The 22880-nt window shown below is 36.6% G+C and overlaps 1 protein-coding gene across 5 annotated transcripts in view; it reads left to right on the forward strand.

The window, feature by feature from the left end:
• The window catches only part of PCGF5 (polycomb group ring finger 5), a 95918-nt gene that overhangs the window by 59230 nt on the left and 13808 nt on the right, over positions 1-22880 (forward strand). For 3 of the 5 annotated variants that reach the window (XM_032768782.2, XM_032768781.2, XM_032768783.2), the window contains 6 exons: positions 4001-4056; positions 4170-4229; positions 11134-11282; positions 17604-17702; positions 19220-19309; positions 21722-21781. In XM_032768782.2, coding sequence (XP_032624673.1) covers positions 4001-4056; positions 4170-4229; positions 11134-11282; positions 17604-17702; positions 19220-19309; positions 21722-21781 — 514 coding nt within the window. The remainder of the gene's footprint in view (positions 1-4000; positions 4057-4169; positions 4230-11133; positions 11283-17603; positions 17703-19219; positions 19310-21721; positions 21782-22880) is intronic. The other 2 variants (XM_075072690.1, XM_032768784.2) reach the window with 1 other exon arrangement.

A 22880-nucleotide genomic window follows, 5' to 3' on the forward strand; every position in this document is an offset into this window, starting at 1 on the left:
CGTCTGATTCCTCTGAGCCCCCAGAGTGAAAAACAACCAAAAACTAACAGCACACACAGAAACTTCCCTCCCTCAAGATTTGAAAGTATCCTGTCTCCTGATTGGTTCTTGGTCAGGTGACAGCCAGGCTACTGAACTTGTTAACCCTTTACAGTCCAAGAGATATAAAGTACTTCTGTGCTATTAACTTTTCTTATCTGTTTATGACATGTGGTAAACACATTTCAGATCTAATTTAGCTGTTTATAACTTTATATATAAATAATCATAATGATATTGACCAGTGAGTTTTTAGTTTTCAGATGATACTTACAATGCATATTTGTACAAAGATTATTATAGTAGCATGTAGGATGTGAATACTGTAATAGATGGTATGATGGGATTGATTACACTGGCATGTGGCCCATCTGCGAATGATACTGGGAAGTCTCTCCAGCTGCTGGGGATGGGACACTAGAGGAGGAGGGCTCTGAGTTACTACAATGAAATTCCTTCCCAGGTGTCTGGCTGGTGGGTCTTGCCATCATGCTTGGAGTCTAACTGATCTCCATATTTGGGGTCAGGAGGAAATTTTCCCTCCAAGTCAGATTGGCAGAGACCCTGGCTTTTTTTTGCCTTCCTCAGCAGCATGGGGCACGGGTCACTTGCTGGTTTAAACTAGAGTAAATAGTGGATTCTCTGTAACTTGAAGTCTTTACATCAGCAATACTCAGACCTCCATTCTTCAGGAGTCAAATTAGCGATCAACAATACCCAAAAGAGTCACAGTAATGTTAATTGATTTTTTTAAAAATTATTTATTTATTTAAATTTATTTACACACAGAGCAAAATGACTATTATTATTTTATGAACTACAGTTGGTTAATAACATAGTAAAAGAATCCTGATTGATTAATAATTAAATCACACAGTGTTTTAATATCATGTGCCACAAAGAGCTTCAAGAGACGCTTTACAGAGCCACTTGCAAGCCTAAGTCTAAGTATCACTGCTTTTAAATGATGATTTGAGGACTTCATTAATTCAAGACAGGTTATGGCTCTGTTACAGGAGTTGGTGGATGGGGTTCTGTGGCCTGTAATATACAGGAGGTCAGACTAGATGATCATGATGGTCCCTTATGACCTTAAAGTCTATTAATCTAAATAAGCAAACTGCAGTTAGGAGTTTCAGATGATGCACACACACAGGTTCAAACAGCTTGGTTTGCTACATTGTCGTTTTGCAAGTTAATAATATCTAATATGCATGATAAGGGGTCCGGAATGGGAAATTTAAGGGTTTCTTGTTTAGAAAATATTAATATTGGTGTTAGAAAATGTTAATTAGTACTTCCGTATTTTTAACACGGAGATTTGCCATAATTTCCAGAAAATAACATGCTCTTTTCCTTGAATTTTGATGCACTCATACATACACCTCCTTTAATTTTCAGCATTTTCTCTTTTACATTATTAATTATTGTGAGGGCAAGTAGCGTATACTACAGACATCTCACATAATCCAACAGCAAGCACTGCATTTTTGATGTGACCTCAGAGTGACTCTAGAATTGTATTATTTCCCTAGTATTATTATATTGTACCTTATTTGTTTGCCTTAGAGTCCTGTTTGTTGTCCAGGTTCTGAACAGCGTACTTTACTGTTGGTGAGAGGAGATGAAACAGTGAGGAGAGGAAGGAAGAGAAAACAGGAGAGAAGAGGAAACAGAGAGGGAGAGGAGACCAAAAGGAGAGGTGAAGAGGTAGAAAGAAGAGGATAGACTAAGTGGACAGGAGAGTGGGTGAGATTAAGAGAGGTAAAAGAACATTCTTAGCTTTAGCAATAAAAGCATAGATGCATGTTATTTTCTGGAAAAGATTATACCTGTTCTTGGCAGCTGTATTGAAAAAATGGGTCATGTCATATTTTAGTGATCAGAAAATTGAGAGCGAATTAATATTAAACCCCTGCATTTTTAAGTCTGTAAACGCCCATGTATGTAGTGTCTAACCGTAAATACAGTATGTGGTGGGGTTTTTATGAGAGACTGTTGCTGAACTGAAGACTTAAAAACCTATTAGGACAACTGTCTATTGACCAAATTTAGACCTGGATTAAATAAGTTGAACTCCTGTCGGGTGTAGCTGGATCACAAAACCAGTGTAAATGGAAAAGTAGCACAGCTCGCATCAGTTTGGCACCCAGTAGCCTCAGTTCTCAGCTGTGCCAAATTCATGCTCCTTGCAGCTTGGGGAAAGCTGGGAGACGGCTCAAAGCCACCTTTTTGCTTCCTTGATCCTGCACTGGCTGATGTCCAGAAGGATTCCCAGCATAATTTAGAGCAGCTTCTAACTTATGCTGGCAGCAACCAGTCAGCGTCCTGGGGGATCTGGCAGAGCTCTGTGTGCTCAGACCCGCTCCTAGATTGTCCCACCTCCATTATGCCCTCTGTGTGAAGAAGTGAAACAAGTTGCATTGAGCCAACTACTCTAGCTTTGTGTTAGCTGTGAGATTCTCAGCAGGAAGAGTCCAGAGTGAGTCCCCAGCAAAGCAGCCAGAAGAGGGACCAAGGATTTAGCGTAATGAGTGTCCAGACTGAGGATGCAGAAAGTAGGGTGTTCAGGAAAAGAAACTTACAGAAGGATATAAAAGCAAGCCCGCCCCAGCCAACTACTTTCTTACACCTCTTGGCTAACAGCTTGACAAAGTAGAGTGGAATCATCTTTGCTTTATTTTTGACTTGACTTTTTGTTTTCGTTCTTGTCCTTCTGTTCTTTGGTGTGTAAATTACATTCATTTCCCTCACCCAATTAATGCAATATCCATGTAAATTAAGCTTCTACCACCTACTCCAATCTGCACCTCCCTTTATATCACTGTTGAATTTAACCCTATGGTTTTACTATTCTGTAACACATAGTTATATTTTAGATGGAGCCATTCGATTATTTTATCAATAGTCTGTATTGTTCATACCCAAAATACATACATTCTTTTTTAATCTGAAGATTATTTACTATAGAAAACTGTATGTTTTGTTAATATATAAAAAAGCAGTATCATAGAAACTGAGTTCCTATCCAGGCTGGTAGAAGTGATAGCAGAAGCATATTCTGTCTTGTTGCACAAAGTTTAAGATAACAGCTTCAGTACTAGACAGTTACCCGTGTCAGTTTACATAAATCGAGACAAAAATATATTTGCTATCTTTATCTGTAAGTAGCCTTCCTTTTGTTAGTTTGTGACACTAACTGTAACCTTATATGAAACATAATGTTTGTGTGTGCTAGCACTCTATATTAACCTGCTGGTTATTTTTCTGTATGGCTCCCTGTTTTTAATTAATTTTAAGAGAGGATGTGTCATTGCTTTGTTTGATGGTACGTTGATACTGTGGTGATGGACATCTTAAAAATGCTTATGATCATAATAGTTTATAGCAATGTTCTTTAGTCCAGGGGAAAAAAAAAGTCATAACCAGAAATTTATCAGACAAACATTACAGTCAATGAATTTATTATTTAAAGTTGACTACAGTGGATTCGGGGGAAGGGTTGGTTACATTTTGCCATTTTTCTAATTGTCCTTTTCAAATATTAAGTGAACCTCTTCACAGTGATACACAATAATTTGCATATGACAGAAATTGAAGAATATTGTGAATGTTCTATATAGTGAGATTGTTTTTCTCCTCTTTCTTCCCCACTTTTTCTCTGTATTTTTTTAAATACTGATACCTGAAGTTATGCCTTAATGTGTAACAAATCAGTGTAAGGGATGGATGAGAGGAGATAAGCGTGAATATATTTTTCTCATTTTTTTCTTTTTTTTCCATTTTGAAATCTATTGGGTTGTGAATGATGTATTACTTACTAGGCGTATTGTTATATAATTACTGAACTACTTGTTTAGGAGGCTTTTTTAAATTTGTTTTTAATGACTTATAAGGGGTGTCTAAAATCCTGCATAGGCATCTTCTTTCTTTTGAAAAAAATTTTTCTCTTCCTTTAAAGATTGGATAACACATTAGAGGAAATTATATTTAAGCTGGTGCCTGGACTTCGAGAACGTAAGTTTGATTAGTTTTGCTACCTTTTTTGCGTTATTGGAAGCAGCATTTCTAGTGATATTTCTGTGTTGTTGATCTGAAATATCATTTTGCTTTTGTTTAATGTTAACTAGAGGAACTTCAGCGTGAGATCGAATTTTGGAAGAAAAACAAGCCTCCAGAAAATGGACAAGGTGATTTTTTTGTTGTTGTTCTAGCTATAAATTTAATAATGTATCTGTTAAGCAATATCATGACTCCTCCATAGTCCGCAGTTCCCTGCAAATACTTGTGTTTGTGTACAGTTCCATTGAATTCAGTGCTTGGAACTACACTGCATAAAATTACACCTTTGCATACGTGTTTACAGGATCAGGGCCATAGTACCCTGATGTTTGTCTATTCAGCAATTGTACATTTTAAATCTAACAATTTCATCCTTATTTTTAGTTCCTTTTCCCAATAATATTTCCATGTTTGAGATTCATGCTACTTTCTCTTTGAATTCTTAATGTCTTTTATACTTGATGTTTTCTACTTTGATCCTAGTTATAATCAACCAGCGGTAAAACATAGAACTACGTGAGTCTTTATATACAGATTAATTTCTGTTATCAAATTTGGCCAGCTGTTAAGTGGGAGGTTGTCAAGAATTAGGTTTGACAAGTAACAGAAATGTTTTTCCACAAGTGCTGAACAACTGCTTTATATAGATTCCGGAATGGCTGTCTTTCACTAGTAGTCTTAAAAATCTTTGAGAGTCCTTTATTGAGCTGATAAGTAATGCAGAAAATCCAAGGGTTTTGTATTCTCTAAACTGGCTTCATGATTTGGATGCCATAGCATGTTTGACTTTTTGTAAACCATTTAAAGACACTCTGTCAGTCCAAAGAGAGATTTATTATGCTATATGAGGATCATCTATTTCAAAGAGACATTGTCAAGTACTTTTTTTTGTAATTTTTTTATATATTTTCTGTTTATAATATCTTCTTTTCAGTTTGAAAAAATAACATTTCCTACCTCACTAGTTTTGTACATTTACATTTGGCAAACATTACAAGGGCAACCTCAATTTTTTCTCTTAATACCATTATTTTAATGTTAGCCTACAGAAAGTTTAGACAAAATTTTACTAGTCCACTACAAAGTACCAGATATAATTAGAAGTACATATTAAATAAACTTAAGAAAAATATTTGTGTTTATTAATTTTTATTAAAGATAAACAGAACTGTTAAAAGTGTTATTTATTCATCATAATGATCCATTAAAGGAGGGGTGTCACATTTACAAGATAAAGGAATACAGCAGAGTCAAGGATATACACTGTAAATTACCAGTTACTGTAAATTTATACAGCTAAAGATTGTATGATAATATATTTTTAATCAGTTCATCCTTCTAGATTTTCCTCAGATAGTTCAGTTGTTAATCTATGGACTTATTTGCTTTGTAAATCAAAGTGTAGAATATAAAGGGGTTATGTAGGCTGGCTACTTCCATCTCACCGAGATGAAGTCTTGGTTGTCATCTAGGCTGGAAGGTTGCCTGCCTTTGCTGCTCCTGTGTGGTTATTGTGACATTTTGGGGATCACCTAAATCAGTAAAGGGTTCTGTCACCACCTGTCTTGTAATTTTGGGTGCCTTACTGCTATGCTATAAAGAGCTCAAGAGTTTTGACACCCGTAACCAACCTACAAGCATTAAAGGTCTCAATCCTGGCTTCCACCTGCCTAGTTACTCCTTGTAGGGCTGATCCCACTAGTCCTTCTAGTCTCGAATCTCCCTTAAATCAGTCTGCCAGAGTTCTTCATTACCAGACACTTGGACTTTTCTTCTCTGGTTTGTCACCCCTGAAGGAGTGAAATCTGCCCCCAGTCATGAGTTCACTGTGGCGCACATACTCCACACAGTTTTCACAACAAATTCTTGTTTGCAGTAAAAATAAACCAAAGTTTTTGTTTAATAGAAAGTCATAGATTCAAAGATGAAATAGAGAGGAAAAGCAAACACAGCTTACACAGAAAATATACATAAAGATGCCATCTCAGTCTTTACACTTCTATATTAGTTAAATTCCATTTTCTAATACAAGTTATCTATTGCCTCTGAACAGTTACTGAGCATATACCCTCGGTTCTAGAGGGGATCCCATGTTTCCCAGATAGCACCCAGTTTAGATGCTGGCCCTCAGTTTTCGGATAACCTTCACTTCAAACCCTCCTCTTTTTTTAACAGGGTGTGCCATTTTGTTTTGTTTTTCTTTCTTTCTTTCTTTCAGGCTCTTATAATTCATGGTTACACAGAGCAGGGGAAACTGCCTCCTTCCTTAGTTTTGTTTTCAGTTTAAATGTCTTTCCGTTAACTTTAATGATTCACCATTGTATCTTCCTGGCTGGACAATGGATGGGTATTTGACATTGGTTTCATGTAAACAACTAACCTGGAAGGTGCCCTTCTCTGCTTGATTATTTCATCCTCTGTTCTGAGGTGATGCTGTAATTGCACTACAATTATTACAATTTTCTACATAAATACACAAATATACACGAGTGCATTCATAACCATAAGCTGCATACATATCTCCTAATGACCATCAAGGTCAGAACATTACAGGCTTTCATAAAAGACCTTACTTTCGCATATATTTATACGCAATAACGTTGTATACAACCAGTTGATTCATTAGCTTATTCTCTGGGGTTCAGATACACCCTGTTCTCCCTGGAAGTGTCTGCAACCTGATTGTCACAGTTGTTACCTTCTTTTTCTTCTTAGATATCTGTGGCAGCTTGCTTGTAGAGATCAACAGGATGAGTGGAGGTGTGCTTGAGCAGGGTAGCAGAGAGTGTGAGTGAAGGGTGATCACTTAAGAGTTTTATACCGGTCTTTCTATTTTAATGAAATTATAGGAAAATACGTCTCTTTCAGGCTTGTTTAAATTCAAGGTTGGCTGCAGTCATCCTTTCATGGGCTCCATGCCTGGTTTTGGTCACACTATCAGCTCCTGAGCAGGCAGTCTGCTTAATGAATTTGCTGCACACCTCTAATTGCCTTTGTTCTCTTATCCCCAGATAATCTTTTTAAGTTAGAGTTTTATCTCTTTTATTATTTATTTATTTATTTATTTATTTAGTCCATTTCCTGAGGGCAGATCTACACTTAAAATCCAACAATGCACAGCTGAACTACAGTAATGCTTAAGTGAAGACATTCCTATGCCTATGAGAGAGTTTCTCCCATTGGCGGAGTTAATCCACCTCTGCGAGAGGAAGTAGCTGTGTTGACGAGTGAACCTCTCCCACCGGCATAGCACTTTCTATACCGAGGGTTAGGTCAGTATAACTACTGGTGTGAACAATCCACACCCCTGAGTGATGTAGTTATACCAAACTAAGTCTGTAGTGTAGACCTGGCCTCAAAGATTTCTTCAGTTTCTTTAGGGTTCAGCAGGAAATGAAATTCTGTTCGCAAAAAGTCCAGACATTCTTTATATAAACATTTTTAGTTTTATAGTCTTTTTTAAAATTAAATAACTTTTAAAGAGGGTTTCTAGCTTAAATAGTCATTACAGAATTTATTGATTCATCATCATTTTTGGAGAGATGATTCTTCTTGTCTTCCTGAGTTGGGGGAGGGAGTTGTTACATATTAAATATTTAATCTATCTCCCAGCAATATAAATATTCCATACTTAAAAGGCTTCTTAGATTAGAAATCAGTTTAGCAAGGTTTTTAAATTTCAGGCTGGTACATATGGCATTTTACCATAACAGTGATACTAGGAAACCATATTAAATGTTTTTCATTCACTTAGAATACTTGCAGACATGCCGTTTCAACATTTAAGAAATAAACAAAGGTTTTCTATAAGGCATTTTTCCTAGAATTTCCAGAATGAAGATTTTAGAGTGATTGTGAAAGAAACCCATTTCAATAAGGATATTTCTAGCATTCTTTTGTTTGGGTTTACTACAGGGATTTTTTTCTTAGAAAGAGGAGCTTGCAGAGGCCCTCTATACTTCCGGGTTTTATGTCTTTGATAAGGATCTGCAGTGTTACTTCTTTTTGAAGTCCTTTTAACAAATTGTATTTAACAGTTGCAATTTTTACAATTAAAACTCCAGTTCAATATTCTATACAGAGTATCAATCACAACAACCAAGGTTACATCCATTTTCCAAAACATCATAAAAGGAATTGGCATAGAAGGTTAAAGCAAGATAAAATTAAAAATGCAGCATTTCCAAGTTTTTGTAAATACTCTTAGAAGTCATATGTTATCTCCCTTGATACTTGCGGACTTGTCCCTGAGGTGACAGGAAGCAGAAGCATCCTGGAATTCCTTTGATTAGCTTGAAAACCTCCTAACATAAATAACTAAAAACATGTTTGTCATGCTCACCAAGCACCTTGGCTATAATCTGCTTGTAACTATATGTTAATACTCAGTAAAGGCACAAGCACGTTTGTTATGACCTAATGTTTTAAGACTACATTATAATAATCTTATTAATATCAGTAGTGAGGTCTGTTCACCACAAGTCTCAAACTACCAAAATATGCGTCCATAGAGCGACAGATACAGGGTCTTTCCGTTAGTGCAAAGGTGACCTTGGGCTGAGGGAGTCTGGATCTGCAAGACACTTCTGAGTCCAGATAACAGGTTGGATAGACTTGTTTACATAACAGAACCATTTGGAATAAGTTATACACCCAGAAAGTGCTTAGAAATCTGCTCTGAAAAGAAATTAAGTATGGATTTCTTACTGAATAATTTCACTAGTGTTGCTTTGTGGTACCGGCAGCAGCTTAATACTGTCATGTGTGAAGGATTTTTCTGCCATGTGTGATTTTGTTCCTTTGAATTGAAGAAATGTCTTGGATACTGATTCAGTATTACAAGTCTAAAAAATATATATATATTTTTTTTCAATTGCATCAAGTCATGCTTTAATAGGTTGCTTGTACCAGATGCCTGGACAGTTGCCTAGACAAGATCATAGTTGAAATAGCTGCAAGGATTTTTCTGGGAAATAGCATAGAGCTCTTAAGATCTGGGGGATGGGGGAGTTTGAATTCCTATCAGGGTGTTCTGAAAGATATTTCTCTTGCACATGTTCCTGGATTGTTTATCTGATTGGAAGTTAGCTAATTCCCTAGTGTCTGGTATTGGAAAAGCCTTAACAGGAAACCCAGATCCCTTAATTGAAGCTTCCTCTATTATTCAGCATTAGTAACTGCTGAAAATTAAAGTTATACAAGGTTTTGTATTTGCTGCAGAAGCCGTGAAGCACAGATAATTCTCCACAGATGAGTGTTTATCATATGTACTTTGCCTGTTTGAAGAAAGGGGTTTAATTCCTGGAATTTCACAGAACTTTCCTTGGTAGTTTGATACAGTATATTCTGTTGATAGATTGTAAAAAGCAGCTGCGGGGACAAATAAAAATGTGGTTTGTTCAACTAGAAAACGTGCTAGTGATTTAGTGATGTCTTTCAGACATCGAGTGATCTTGTTTCTGGCTTGTCTAAGATACTTTTCTTTCCAAAAATTTGGAGTAACAAAAGTGGACAAGGTGAATAAGTTACTATGTCTGAAAATATGTGCATTTATTAATTAATTACTTTAGGCATGAGAGATTGTTTTCCATACAATTTTGATACTGGTTTCACATTTTAACTGTTTTATTCATGTATGAGTAGTTTGAGGTAGAAATACAAAAACATAATAGAACCTGATTTAACAGAGTATCAGAATAGGCAAAAAGTAATCCATTCAAGTCACTTGTTTCTCATAAGCCAGTTTTTGCATGCAGGTGAATTGGACTTGATAAATCAGATTATTTAAACTGTTCTTTTGTCCTGCTTTCATTCTTATTTCTCAATTTTTATCAGCTGCTCATTTTTCTGTAACTCATGTCAGCACTTTATTAGTCTTGATATCTTGAATTAGTGTTTTGTGCCTGTAGTGAACAACCTTTGCTAGTAACTTCCTAAATAAAATAGAGAGACTCCGAGAATGCCACTGTTAGGTGTATATAATAGATGTATTGTGTGTTGTCTTCCAAACTGGTTAAAAGCTAAGTTAGTTAGAAACACACTATTTTAATTTGCTGTATGATTAGTGGTGTTGGTAAAACACCCAGAGGTCCCTGTTAGGATTGGGGCTCTAACAGGGGGTAGGGTTAGGGGACCGTGGCCCCTTCACTTTTAAATCCGCTGATACTGGGCTTTATTGTGCTGGACACTGTAACGTACATGGTAGGAGACACGCCATGCCCTGAAAAGTTTACAGTGTAAATTAAGATGCAACAAGTGGGTGTAACAAATAAATGGAAGGAATAGGTGAAGGAAGATAAAAGGTAACAGTGATAAGAACACACAGTTACGGAGGCTATGTCTTCACTGCAAAAAAAAAAAAAAAAAAGTGTGTGTGTATGGTGGGGGGTGTTTACAGCAGGATATTTAACACATTAGCCGTAAAATCCCAGTGAAGACAGGGCACCTGTAGATTTTACTGCAAAGTCAATACTGTACCTCCACCTGTGGTTGATCTTGTCTAATATACTTCATGGTAAAAATACAGTGCTCTGTCGTCTCTAGGATTTTACTGCAGGATAGCTAATGCATGTTAGTTTTGCATAGTTAAATGGGGTTGACTTATTCTGAGATGTGAGCTTTATTAATTACAGGAAGTAAACACACAAAAATAACTATCATAATCACTACTGACCACCTGCCTAACCACTATCTGTAAAGTAGAAATCCTTTGTATGCATGTAAAATTGTAATTTCAGTAGTAAACCTCAATTTTCAGGGATTGTAAATTGAGCAGTTTTTAAAGAATGCATTGAATGAAATTCAGTCCAATAGCATATTTTTAAAGAACATATTTTGAAAACCATGTCAGATTTAAAATAATTGAACCAAAACATTTTAATGCATTTGGGAGAATTTAGCTTTAAATATATCTTTGATTTCATATCTATATCTCTGTGTGTACTTTTGAGTGTACTAATTCATTCCCAGGCATTGCAAACTATTCCTTTTAATTGTATGGTACCTGAATAATCTGATCTTTGTATTTTACAGATGAAAGTCCAAAAGCTGACAAGTCCAAAGTAGATGAAGAGGATGATGAAAATCAAGACGATAAAGATTATCATAGGAGTGATCCACAGATTGCTATTTGCCTTGATTGTTTACGGAACAATGGGCAGTCAGGGGATAACATAGTAAAAGTAAGTTGTTGGAAAGAATCTGTGCTGCTTCTTATTTCCTGACAATTTAGGTAAACTGCAGTTGGAGAGAGTTTTGCAGTGTTCATGACCTGTAACCATTTCCATTGTCACCATAACAAAATCCACTCTTGGTTGGAGCATTAGAAAGAATCTTGCAATTTTCACAATTAGCTGCCTATAAAATTCCTCAGTTGTGATTAACCTTTTCAGTAATCTATAGGACTAGCACATGTCGTGGTAAAGCAGGATGAGAACTGGAATATCAAATAGAAATGTACACTATAGTATTACATTACATTACATCTTCTTCTGCTGTGGTTTGTCCACTTACAGGAACAGACTGAAATATCTTCCCATCACTTTCACAAAAAAAGTATTTAGTATTTTCAACCCAAGGATTGCTTGAGTACTGAGGAACTGAGAGTCAAATCTCCTGAGCTATAAACCTGGTGTTGACACTAACTTGTTCTGTGATCTTGGGCAAGTTACTTTTCCTATTTGAAAAATTGAGATGATGAGGCTTGCTTACCAGTCTTCCAGCACTTGGGGGTATTTTCTTCCTCTTACTTCTGAGCCCTTCCTAAGGGGAGGAAGCTATTTAGGAATCCTTGCCAATTTTACTGTCAAATTGTCAAACTGCTGCACAGAGAAAATCATAAAAGGGTAGATACAAAGTACTCACCTAGTCAAGTACTACAGAACGTTTGCTGAATAGATGTGTATTTTAAACAAGCATGCTCAATATTTGAAACTCTTTACTCAATAGAAAAGTCTTTGTTCTGACCCAGGATCAGCAGAACTGTGTGTATGTCTGTGTCCCTCCCTCAGCTCAGTATGTCACATGTTGCAAGAAATGTGTCTTTCTTCCAAGATAGGTCTCTGTGTTTTGCAGGTTGGATGAAAAGTGTTAACCACATAAGTGCTAGGGTCTGCAATAACATATCAAATCTCAACATTGGGGCCTTAGAGAGTTTTCACTGGATTATTCGAGAAAGGTTTTAGTCTTTTACTCTTATGAGCCAAAGAGGTTTCAAGAAGTGTTCCATCTGTTCAGCTATCATGTGACTGTGTCCCTTTCCTGTTAGCCTAGCCTATGTCCCTTTTATATTTTCTTCTTTTCTGTATTTTTAAAAAAAAGTACAAAATACTGATACATTGGAAGAATTTGCTTTGTCAATGTTGTTAAAGAAAGTTTAAAAAAATGCAATAGAGGACCAGCAGAGGGCTAGACAAAATGGCTTCCCGAAGCCTGAGATGTAAGGGGTTAGCAAATAAACTGCCTCCATCGACTTCCTGAACCTACTAATTCCTCCCATAAAACAGAGCACAGGGTTTCAGAAAATGGAGTCTCCAAGAAAAAAAAATCAGAACACCTACTCCAAAGGTAGAAACCAAGGATGAAATGCTGGAATAATCCTGGCAGATGGTGAAACCCAAGAAAAAGAGGCTAGGAAAGGAAAAGCCAAATCCTCTCGATAATGTACTGTCAGTGGCAGAAGTGAACGTGAACAGGAGTACTCAGGTATCCAAGGAATCAGCTAAAGATTATACAGAAGGGACTTCCTGAAGTCATCAAGAATGAACAATTGTGAAGTAACTATGTTAATGTTAGAAGGGAAATAGTATGGTGTTTGCTTTAAGTGGGATGAGCATAATTTTGTGATAGCTGCATTTTAGAAAATAAAGGACAATAGGGAATGGGTAGGAGTATCCTAGGGATGGAGGAGATTAACAATAGAGAGGTAATGGGGAGGAGCCTTTAGGCTCAAATGTAAATTAAGTGAGCAGATGATAATCAATCCCTGAGGGTGAGGGTCAAGGTCCCATAGGTGGAGAATGTACCATCTTTGAATTACACGAGAAGCAGCCCAAATATTCATGGGGAGAGTACCGAGGTTTACAGTTCAGCAAAATGCTTGTTTGGAGAGTGATTTATATGCTATGGTGGTATTCTGGTTTTGGATTTAAACTAGGGGAAAGCCGGGAGTGGGGAGGCAAAGGGGAAGTGTTATAGGAAATAGCTAGGGAAGTTTACAAACAGAAATCAAGCCATATTCAGGCAAACTATTGTGACTGCAACACAATTAGAAACCAGAGACATGCCATCAAACGGCTAAAAAAATCACAATCATTTCAAGTTTTTCAGTAAGCTAAATAATTATTCTCATTGGATCTTCCTATTAAATAACGTTTTTGAATGTCAAAGGGCTAAATAAGGTCATTAAAAGGGAAAAAGTTCTGGATGAATTTAAAAAACACGCTCTTAGATTATTCTACTTCAAGAAACATTCTCAGGAAGGGCAAATTATGGGCATGAAAGGTAATTGGTTTAGGCAGATATTTTTTGCTTCAGCCAAAGAAAAGAAAAGAGGTGTGCATGTATTTGCTGAACATGTATGTTTCCACATTAAAGACCAGTTTAGCTTGTTGAAGGGCACCATTGCTGGGTTATTAATAAGAGCTGGCTCAGTGCCTCCCAATTAAAAGCAATTTTTTAAAAAGAATTTTAAAATTCTGTAGCACTTTAGGATGAGGAAATTATACCTGGAAGAGACTTCTGTTCCACGCTGATTCTTTAGAGGGATAGACCTGACAAAAAAGTCAAGAGGGGTGGGAAAACAGGTGTAGCATTGACTTCTCTGTGCTAATAACTCAATCTTGGTTTGTAGGACAGAACTGCACGAGTGGGAAAAAGACTATACATTTTATTCACACCTACACTAGGCTAGATTTATTGTTTCTGTCTAAATCCTTAATGAAGCAGATAGGACCTGCACAAATTGGCACCATTACAGGGTCAGATCATGCACCACTGAAAGTAGTATTTGATAGGTGGGATAGGTCCTAATGATCACTTTTTGGGGGAAAATGAACTGCTTGTTTCTCCAAGACAAAGATCGAGTTGCAGTAGTTACAGAGGATATTGTTCAATACTTTCAGATTAATGGCAGACAGGTAAGGCTGTACTTAGGGGGCATTTGGATAAGCAGAACTCTCAGCTGAAGAAAGAAAGAGCTTAAGAATAAAATAGAACTAGAATAGGAGATAAAAAGATTACAAGACCGTCATAAACATAGGTTCAAAAGAAGAATTTCAACAATTAACTAATATAAGGGGAAATTGAATATGTTGATGACAAATGCCACTGAAAAAGCTTGTAGGTATCCAAAGAAGATGTTTTATGAAAAAGGAAATAAAAATTATAATCTTTTGGCTCAAAAGCTTACAGGGATTCAACAGCAATATGTTATTCCAGTAAGTAAAAAAAAAAATCAGCAAAAGATAATTACACACCCTAATGAAGTATGTGCTACTTTTGCTACTTATTATAAAAACCTCAGTATGTCGGATTCATAGACTCTAGGACTGGAAGGGACCTCAAGAGGTCATAGAGTGCAGTCCCCTGCCCTCATGGCAGGACCAAATACTGTCTAGACCATCCCTAATAGACATTTATCTAACCTACTTTTAAATATGCTTTCATGCTACAATTCAAAGAGTGGTGGGATGGACCCATATTATTTTTTCTTTGGCTCATGACCGCAGAGAGGGTCAACTGTTAAAAGCAGTGATTGTCATAGTATGCTTGTACAGTTCTTAACACAATAGGGCCCCAGTTCTAATTAGGCTTCTGGGCGTTACTGTGTAACAAATAAATTAGTAGTAGTAGTAATTGAAGATGGGCTCAGTCCTTTCACAGTATTTTCTGCAGCCTATTTCCCTGAACATGTACAAATCTAATCATTCAGGAAGGACACCTACACTATATCTAATACAGGGATTCTCAAATTGGGGGTCGGGACCCCTCAGGAGATCACAACGTTGTTACGTGGGGGGTTGCGAGCAGTCGGCCTTCATCCCAAACCCTGCTTTGTCTCCAATATTTATAATGGTGTAAAATTATATTAAAAAGTGTTTTTAATTTATTGGGGGGGGTCACACTCAAGAGGCTTGCTATGTGAAAGGGGTCTCCAGTACAAAAGCTTGAGAACCACTGATCTAATACTTTAAATAAATAAATAACATAGTACAATATCAATAAATGTTAATAAAAAACCCAGTTACTTTGTCTTATTACCTATCTCTCACTCCCCCTTTTTTTTTTTTTTAAAGTAAGAGTTAACAAAAATTCAGAACTGTGTTTTCTTTAAAGGGGAGGTCTCAATCATTCCTTCTCTCATTTCCCCAATCATTAAACAGAAATGTTTTTAATCCTTTGGTTCCACTCGTAATACAATACATGTGTTTACAGAAGGCTACCTTTGTAAGGCAGGCCAGAGGTGGGGAAAACTGCAACCTCATCAAATCTCCAATATCATTTTGGATTGCCTCTAGGTAGGGAATCCTAGCAGTTGCTTTTTGTATTTTAAAGGTCTCTTTTTTTACTTTTGTGTCTGCAACACTTAGTGGTGGACCATGCAGTATACATCCAAGCTCTGAAGCTATTCAGAAATATCTGTAAATAGCAGACTTGCCAAAGATAAAATTGATTAAGCAACTTTAGTTAAAGAAATAACAGAGGAAGAAATCTTAGAGGCAATAGCAAGCATGAACAATGATAAAACTCCAGGACCTGATGGTGTTCCAGCTGAATTTTACAAGGTATTTAGGAGGTATTAGTGCGTCCCTTGAGGGGTACCTTTTGCCCTTTTCTGTTAAAGGAGGAACTTCCACAACCTGTAAAAGAAGCTACTGTTGTTCTCCCTAAAGTTGGAAAAGATCTTACTTTATACGCTGTTGAATCACAACATATTTTAGCAAAAATATTAGCTAGCCGATTGCAAAACTCCATGCTCTCAGCTTATAGAAATCCAGATCAAACTTGATTAATTAAGGAAAGACAAATGTCAGACAATATTCAGAGAGTACTTCGAATTATCCATAATGCTGAATCAAGTAAAGATCTGTTTCTTGTTTTTATCACTTCTTGTAGAGAAAGCCTGTGATAGAATAGAGTGAAACTTTCTATTTCAAATCCTGCCCCTTATGGACACTGAGTCCCAGTTTCTTAAATGGATAATTGCTTTTTATACCAGTCCAGAAACAGCTGTGCAAGTTACTGGGGTTAAATCACCACTGTTTGAATTACACAGAGGGACTAGGCAAGGATGTCCATTGTCTCCTTTACTTTTTCACTGACATGGAGCCTTTTGCACAAAGGAACAATAAATCTTATCACAGGAATAAAATTTGTAGGAACTTATCAGAAAGAATCTTTAAATATAAGTAATGTCACATTATTTTTAATTAAGCCAAATATTTCCCTAAAATTAGTTTCTAAAGAAATCCATGACTTTGGGAAATTGTCTGGATTTGAAGTAAATTATGTCAAATCTGAAATGCTAGCTGTAAATTTGCCAGATTCTGAAAACTCATTGCTCCAGAAAACATTAAGGTACAAATGGGCAACAAATTCTGTAAGTTACCTGGGAATTTAAATCTCAGACAACCTAGAAGAGCTCTATGATTTAAATGTCAAACTATTTCAGCAAATGAAAAAAGATGTGGAGTACTGGAGGAAGTATGCAAGTTGGTTAGGAAGAACAGTCACAGTCAAAATAACCGTTTTGCCAAGAATATCTTCCTTGTTTCAAAAACAGCGAGGAGTCCGGTGGCATCTTAAAGACTAACAGATTTATTTGGGCATAAGCTTTCATGGGTAAAAAACCCCACTTTTTCAGATACATGTGGTTGCATCTGAAGAAGTGGGTGTTTTACCCATGAAAGCTTATGCCCAAATAAATTTGTTTAGTCTTTAAGGTGCCACCAGACTCCTTGTTGTTTTTGTGGATCAGACTAACACGGCTACCCCCTGATACTTTCTTGTTTCAAAATCTTTCTGTGATTATCTCAGATAAAACCCTTGCAGGAATACAAAGGATGTTGTTAAAATTTATGTGGAACAAGAAGGGACCTAAAGTGAGAGTAGATTCTTTATACAGACCCATTGAACAGGGTCGGCTAGCTGTTCCAAATATCTATGGTACTGTACTATCAAACTAGCCAGTGCAAAGCAGTAGCAGATTGGGGGTGCTCTAACCCAAACACTGGGGTTATACTGAACAAGGGAAATTGTGGCAGTGTAAATTTCACCAGCCTACCTTGGCTTAATAAAAAATCATGCCTTCCAGAAATTTTATATACATCCTTCATAAATTAATAATAAAACTAAATAAATACAGGCAATACAGTAAAATTAGTTAACAGTAAACATGCCCACTCTAATAAACATTATTGTACCAAAAGTTGCATACATGCTATTTAAGTGAGGATGCTTTGTTTCAAAATATCTAATACCCCTTCTCTGATATGTTCCTTTAGGGTTTAATGAAGAAATTCATCCGCTGTTCTACACGAGTGACTGTGGGAACCATCAAAAAGTTTCTCAGTTTAAAATTAAAGCTTCCAAGTTCTTATGAGGTAATTCTCCCACCCCCTGCATAATATTAAATTTAAGCTTCAGCTAAACAAAGGCTTTTTAAAATAACTCAGTGGGTACAAGGCAGTATTCAGTCTCTGGTACAAGGTTTCCTAAACCCGGAAATGAGCCATACCCTCTGAAGGGCACTTAGCCAATGGAGCACCCAACTGCACTTGCTACCTGGGCACCTTCATATAAATATTGCTTGTTGCTCAGCTTTGGAGTGACTATCATTTTGTTTTACCAGTAAGGTTAAGATTCTGTCACAGGTACTTTTAGTAAAAGTCAGGGACAGGTTGCGGGCTTCCATGAACTTTTGTTTGTTGCCCACGACCTGTCTCTGACTTTTACTAAAAATACCCTGGGAAGGGAGGGACAAATAGAGTGCTGATGGGGGCTTGCAGCTGCTCCAGCCCTTCCAGTGCTCTTGCAGCAAGGACTGACCCAACTCCAGCCAGCTGTCCGGTGGCCCTAGGGCTAGCCGCTAGTCAGCTGCTCCGGGGGTCACTGCTCCAGCAATGGAGGCTGACCCAACCCTGGCCAGCTGCTTCGGTGGCCCAGGGCTAACAGCTGCTCCAGCCCTGCCCCATAAGAAATCATAGAGGTCCTGGAAAGTCACAGTACCCGTAACAGAATCATATACTTATGTATTAACTATCTTTTCAGTTTTTTGATATACAGGTATATGTTTTCTCTTCTTGCCTCCTTTTATATGGTTAATAACAAAAGTGAGCCCTATAGCTGTAACTGCTGGGAAAGAAGGAGTGGTTATTACACACCACCTGACCAAAACATTCTTCAGTTTCATTAGTGATCCTTCATTTTTACTGTGTAATGTGAAAAGAGGCCTAGTTCTGATAGACTAACCTATTTTTAAGTATTTATATGATCTCCATTACCATAATATCTGAACACCTCATGATCTTTAATATATTTTTGCTCACAGTACCCCCGTGAGATGGGGAAGTAGTATTCATCTGGCTAATGGAGCAGCTCCTCTGCTAAACAGCAATAGGAAAATTTCTAAAAAGTCTCAGTGGAGATATGACCTAAGAGAATAAACAGGGGACCCCACAATGCCATTTTTTGTAGAAGTGCTTCTCACAGACTCTCTCACTTCATCACATTGCTTCCTTCTCCTGCCCTAAGTCCTCAATTTAATGAACAATGGTATTTGCATTTTTGGGTTATTCTTAAATTTTGTAATAAGCAGGAAGGTGTGATAATCATGTGTGTATCCTTAGGACTAAAAGAGTATTACAATGTTCAAAGCATCTTCAAAGGCACACTGTAAAGCTTTTCTCTTTACTCAGGTGACTGTACAGAATTAGTAAAATCAATATTTTAGGGGGAATTCATCTGCATTGACATTTATCAACATGTTATTTGAGTCAATGTATGGTTCATGCACTAAGAGTCTCTGGTGGGATTATTAAATAGCTAAGAGATTCACTTATGGTTTCCATTAAAAGTAACAATTTCATATCTATTGGACTCTGTCATCATTTTTTTAAAGCTGGATGTACTATGCAATGGTGAAATCATGGGGAAGGATCATACTATGGAATTCATCTATATGACAAGATGGAGACTAAGAGGCGAAAATGTGAGTACTTTTATGATTTTTACGTGTATTTATGTGTGCCTGTGTTTATATAGATTTCTTTATAGAGTTTGTATGGCTTCATGGCTTGGTCCAAGAGGTGTTCTCTGATCTTTACAAAATCTGTATTTAAAAATTAATCTCTCATACTCTCCAGATTATTTATATTAAAAAATTCCAAGATTAGTTATTGAAACACTACAACAGGCATACTATATAGACTTTAACATTCAGAATTAGCAGGAATACAAAGTTTGAATATACATTCTAATTTTGAATTCTTAGGTGAAATATCTGAAACCGCAAGCACTTAGTCATCGTGGGAATTTCAGCTGAAATAGTATGATCCCTTAACTTGCAAAAGTCTAGGAGTTTCTGTCCAATCATTCTGTATTCAAAATGCTCTATCTATAACAGGGGTCGGCAGCCTTTCAGAAGTGGTGTGCTGAGTCTTCATTTATTCACTTTAATTTAAGCTTTCGCGTGCCAGTAATACATTTTAGTGTTTTTAGAAGGTCTCTTTCTATAAGTCTATAATATATAACTAAACTATTGTTGTATGTAAAGTAAATAAGATTTTTAAAATGTTTAAGAAGCTTCAATTAAAATTAAATTAAAATGCAGAGCCCCCGGATCAGTGGCCAGGACCCAGGCAGTTTGAGTGCCACTGAAAATCAGCTCGTTTGCCAACTTCAGCACGCATGCCATAGGTTGCCTACCCCTGATCTATCATATGATCGGACATTGAGAAATCATTCAAGCCATCTGATTATTTTGACATTCCTTAATTCTATAGTCATGTCATGTACAGTAAACATATAATAATGTCCACAACAGATAGGACAGCTAATGTTTTTCCCCCACATATATAGTTTAGAAAAGCAATAGCTATCTTGGTGAAGGACATTTCTTAGGGATCAATGATCAGATTGAGTTAATAACCCTTAGTTTTGCTTTGGACCATTAACTGCTCTCATTTGGTCAGTAATTCTCAGAAATCATCTCGTTGCCTGTTGTATTTATTTTATGTTTCTTTTATATATTCATTCATGTTATATGTGATTATATATTCTTCTTTACTTTGCATTGTGTGCAAAAGTGGTTGCATTTCAGTGCAAGGGGAAGCTGACCATGGGTTCAGTTAAGGTTAAGTACTGGTGTAGTTTTACTGAGCTGTATTAAATTCCAGAGCCCCAGCCCCCATCACACTGTTTTTCTGATTTACAAGTACTCACTGTGGCATAGGCAGAGGAGTTGGGATTAAGCACAACGTTGATCAAACAACTCGCAAACTTCTTTAACAGTTTCACCTTTAAACCTAGTAACACTTCAAAAAAAAATTAATTTCTCCATAGCAAATATTGACTGTTTGCGTACAGAATATTGCACTGAGATTAAAATGGCTATCAAGAATGCAATATTGCACCATCAGAGAGTGTTTTAATCTAAGAGTAGTATTGCCCTTGAATCCAGTTGGTATTTGTTTTACTAACCTTCTGAATTTTGTTAACATTGCTTGTTCTCTAAAGAAATATTGAGAAGAAATGAGGCAATAACAATAACAGAATGCATTCATGATGGCTGAACTACTGCTTCCTGTCAGCACATGGATTCTTGACAGTTGTATTGGTTTGGAGGCAGTAATGTATACTATTTGGTCAAATGCCCATATTTGCACTAGCTTAAATTTTAAAAAAAATTAAAATAAAAATGTTTTCTTGGATATATATGATGTTACTGAAAACTCAGTAAAATTTTATGGAACATTTATGGTCACACAGAATCTCCAGGTGATGCATTCACCTTTTCCATTGGATAATGATAAATTACTCTTAATAGCCAATGCTTGCAAACCAAAACTAACAGAAAATATAAAATGTGTAATACTATCATCTTTGAAGTAGCTCAAGTCTCTTCAGGGTGCTATTCCTGACTGGGTGAAATATTTCAGAAATTATGTTTTTGGTAACAAACTCTCCTATTATTAACCTGTTTGGAAACTTCTTTTTGGGGAGAAAATTATTAAGAAGGTTATAGTAAGACAGCTCCAGAGACATCTGCTGTTCTGTGGTTGTCTAGCCCCTGGTCAAGTTGGTTTTAAGCCAAAGTGTGGTACAGAAGCGATAATGGTTCTTAGATGATGATCTCTTCTTCTGATGGATGAAGATCAGGTAAATCCATTATCCGTGTCTATGACACTGTTCACTGTGAGTTTCTGTTAACACACCTCTGGACACTAGGAGAGCAAGATATAGTCTAAGAAACAATGATAATTTACTACTTGGAAAATGCATTCCTATTTTAAAAATAATTTTAATTCTCTCATTTGAAACAAAAAAGAAATTTAAATGATTTAAATGTATGTGTCCAGTTGTGGATGCCTCTTATCTGATCAGAAAATCATCTCCTCCGCAGTTTCGGTGTCAGAACTGCTCATCTTCGCAAGTCTGCTCACAGGATGGCACTTTTTATCAGGTAAGAGGCACTCACGACTGTACATATTACAGATCCTGTCAACATTTTAATTGTAACTCATCTTTGTGGAGGTTTTATAACTCTATGTTCCTCTGAGCTAAAACTTAACATATAAAGTCTAAGTCTTCTATTTGTTCATTCCATAAAGCTTGTATTGAATGAATGAAGTACACTCAGAAGTTTTAAGGCTTATGATTTTTTAAATAAAGGCTCTTTATCTTCATGCTTCAGTGCATATGATGATCACCAGCAGGGTGTTAAAAGACTTCTCTCACTCTTCCCTTTCTCCCCTTATCCTCCCTCATGATAATACTGCATGGTTAGGGACTGCATGGTACCGCATGGTTAGGGACATAGTGGAAGTTTATACCTCTATAAAGTATCCAAAATTGGCAAGTAAAGAAATGTTAGATTTTCTAACGGTGTGTTCCTTTTTACTGCTTTAAATTTGGAAATGGGCTGACATCCCAGCTTCATATCCCTCTAACAGAGCAAACCAGAACTCCAGATCTAAACACCCCGGAACATGAGAATTGAAAATTGAACAAAACTTTCTCAAATTTCATATTGTTCACAGTGGGTGTTCTAATCTGGCATATTTTAAAGAAGATTTCAAGCTGCAAATTTGGATCTGAACCTGGTTTCAGTATTTGATTTGAGCCCATCTCTATTACAAATGGTAGTTTTTAAAAAATGACCACAGTATGGACTAATATTTTTCTTGGATGGAAAACCAAAATTAATTATCAAGGGTCAAATTCTGATACAAATGACACTTTGCAATTGTGCTGACTTCAGTTGAGTGACTTGGGTGTAATTGAGGGCAGAATTCAGTCCAAATGAAAAGGTGTTCTAGAAGAACATTGCCGTTCAAAGATTACAATTCGTATTTGTTCAGTTAGCTCAACATTTTTAGTGGTATGCAGACTTTGTGCACAGGAGTTTTGAGTACAGTATAGTCTCATACTAAATTTTAGGGGTGTAATTGTCCTCAGTGCTTGTGTGTAATTCCCATTAACGTTAATAGAAGTTAGGTGCTTGCGTTCAGAAGCAAACACATAGTCTGCAAGACCAAGAAAAGTGTGAAAGATTCTTATAT

The sequence above is a fragment of the Chelonoidis abingdonii genome, chromosome 15 (assembly GCF_003597395.2).
Source record: "Chelonoidis abingdonii isolate Lonesome George chromosome 15, CheloAbing_2.0, whole genome shotgun sequence".
NCBI lineage: Eukaryota > Metazoa > Chordata > Testudines > Testudinidae > Chelonoidis > Chelonoidis abingdonii.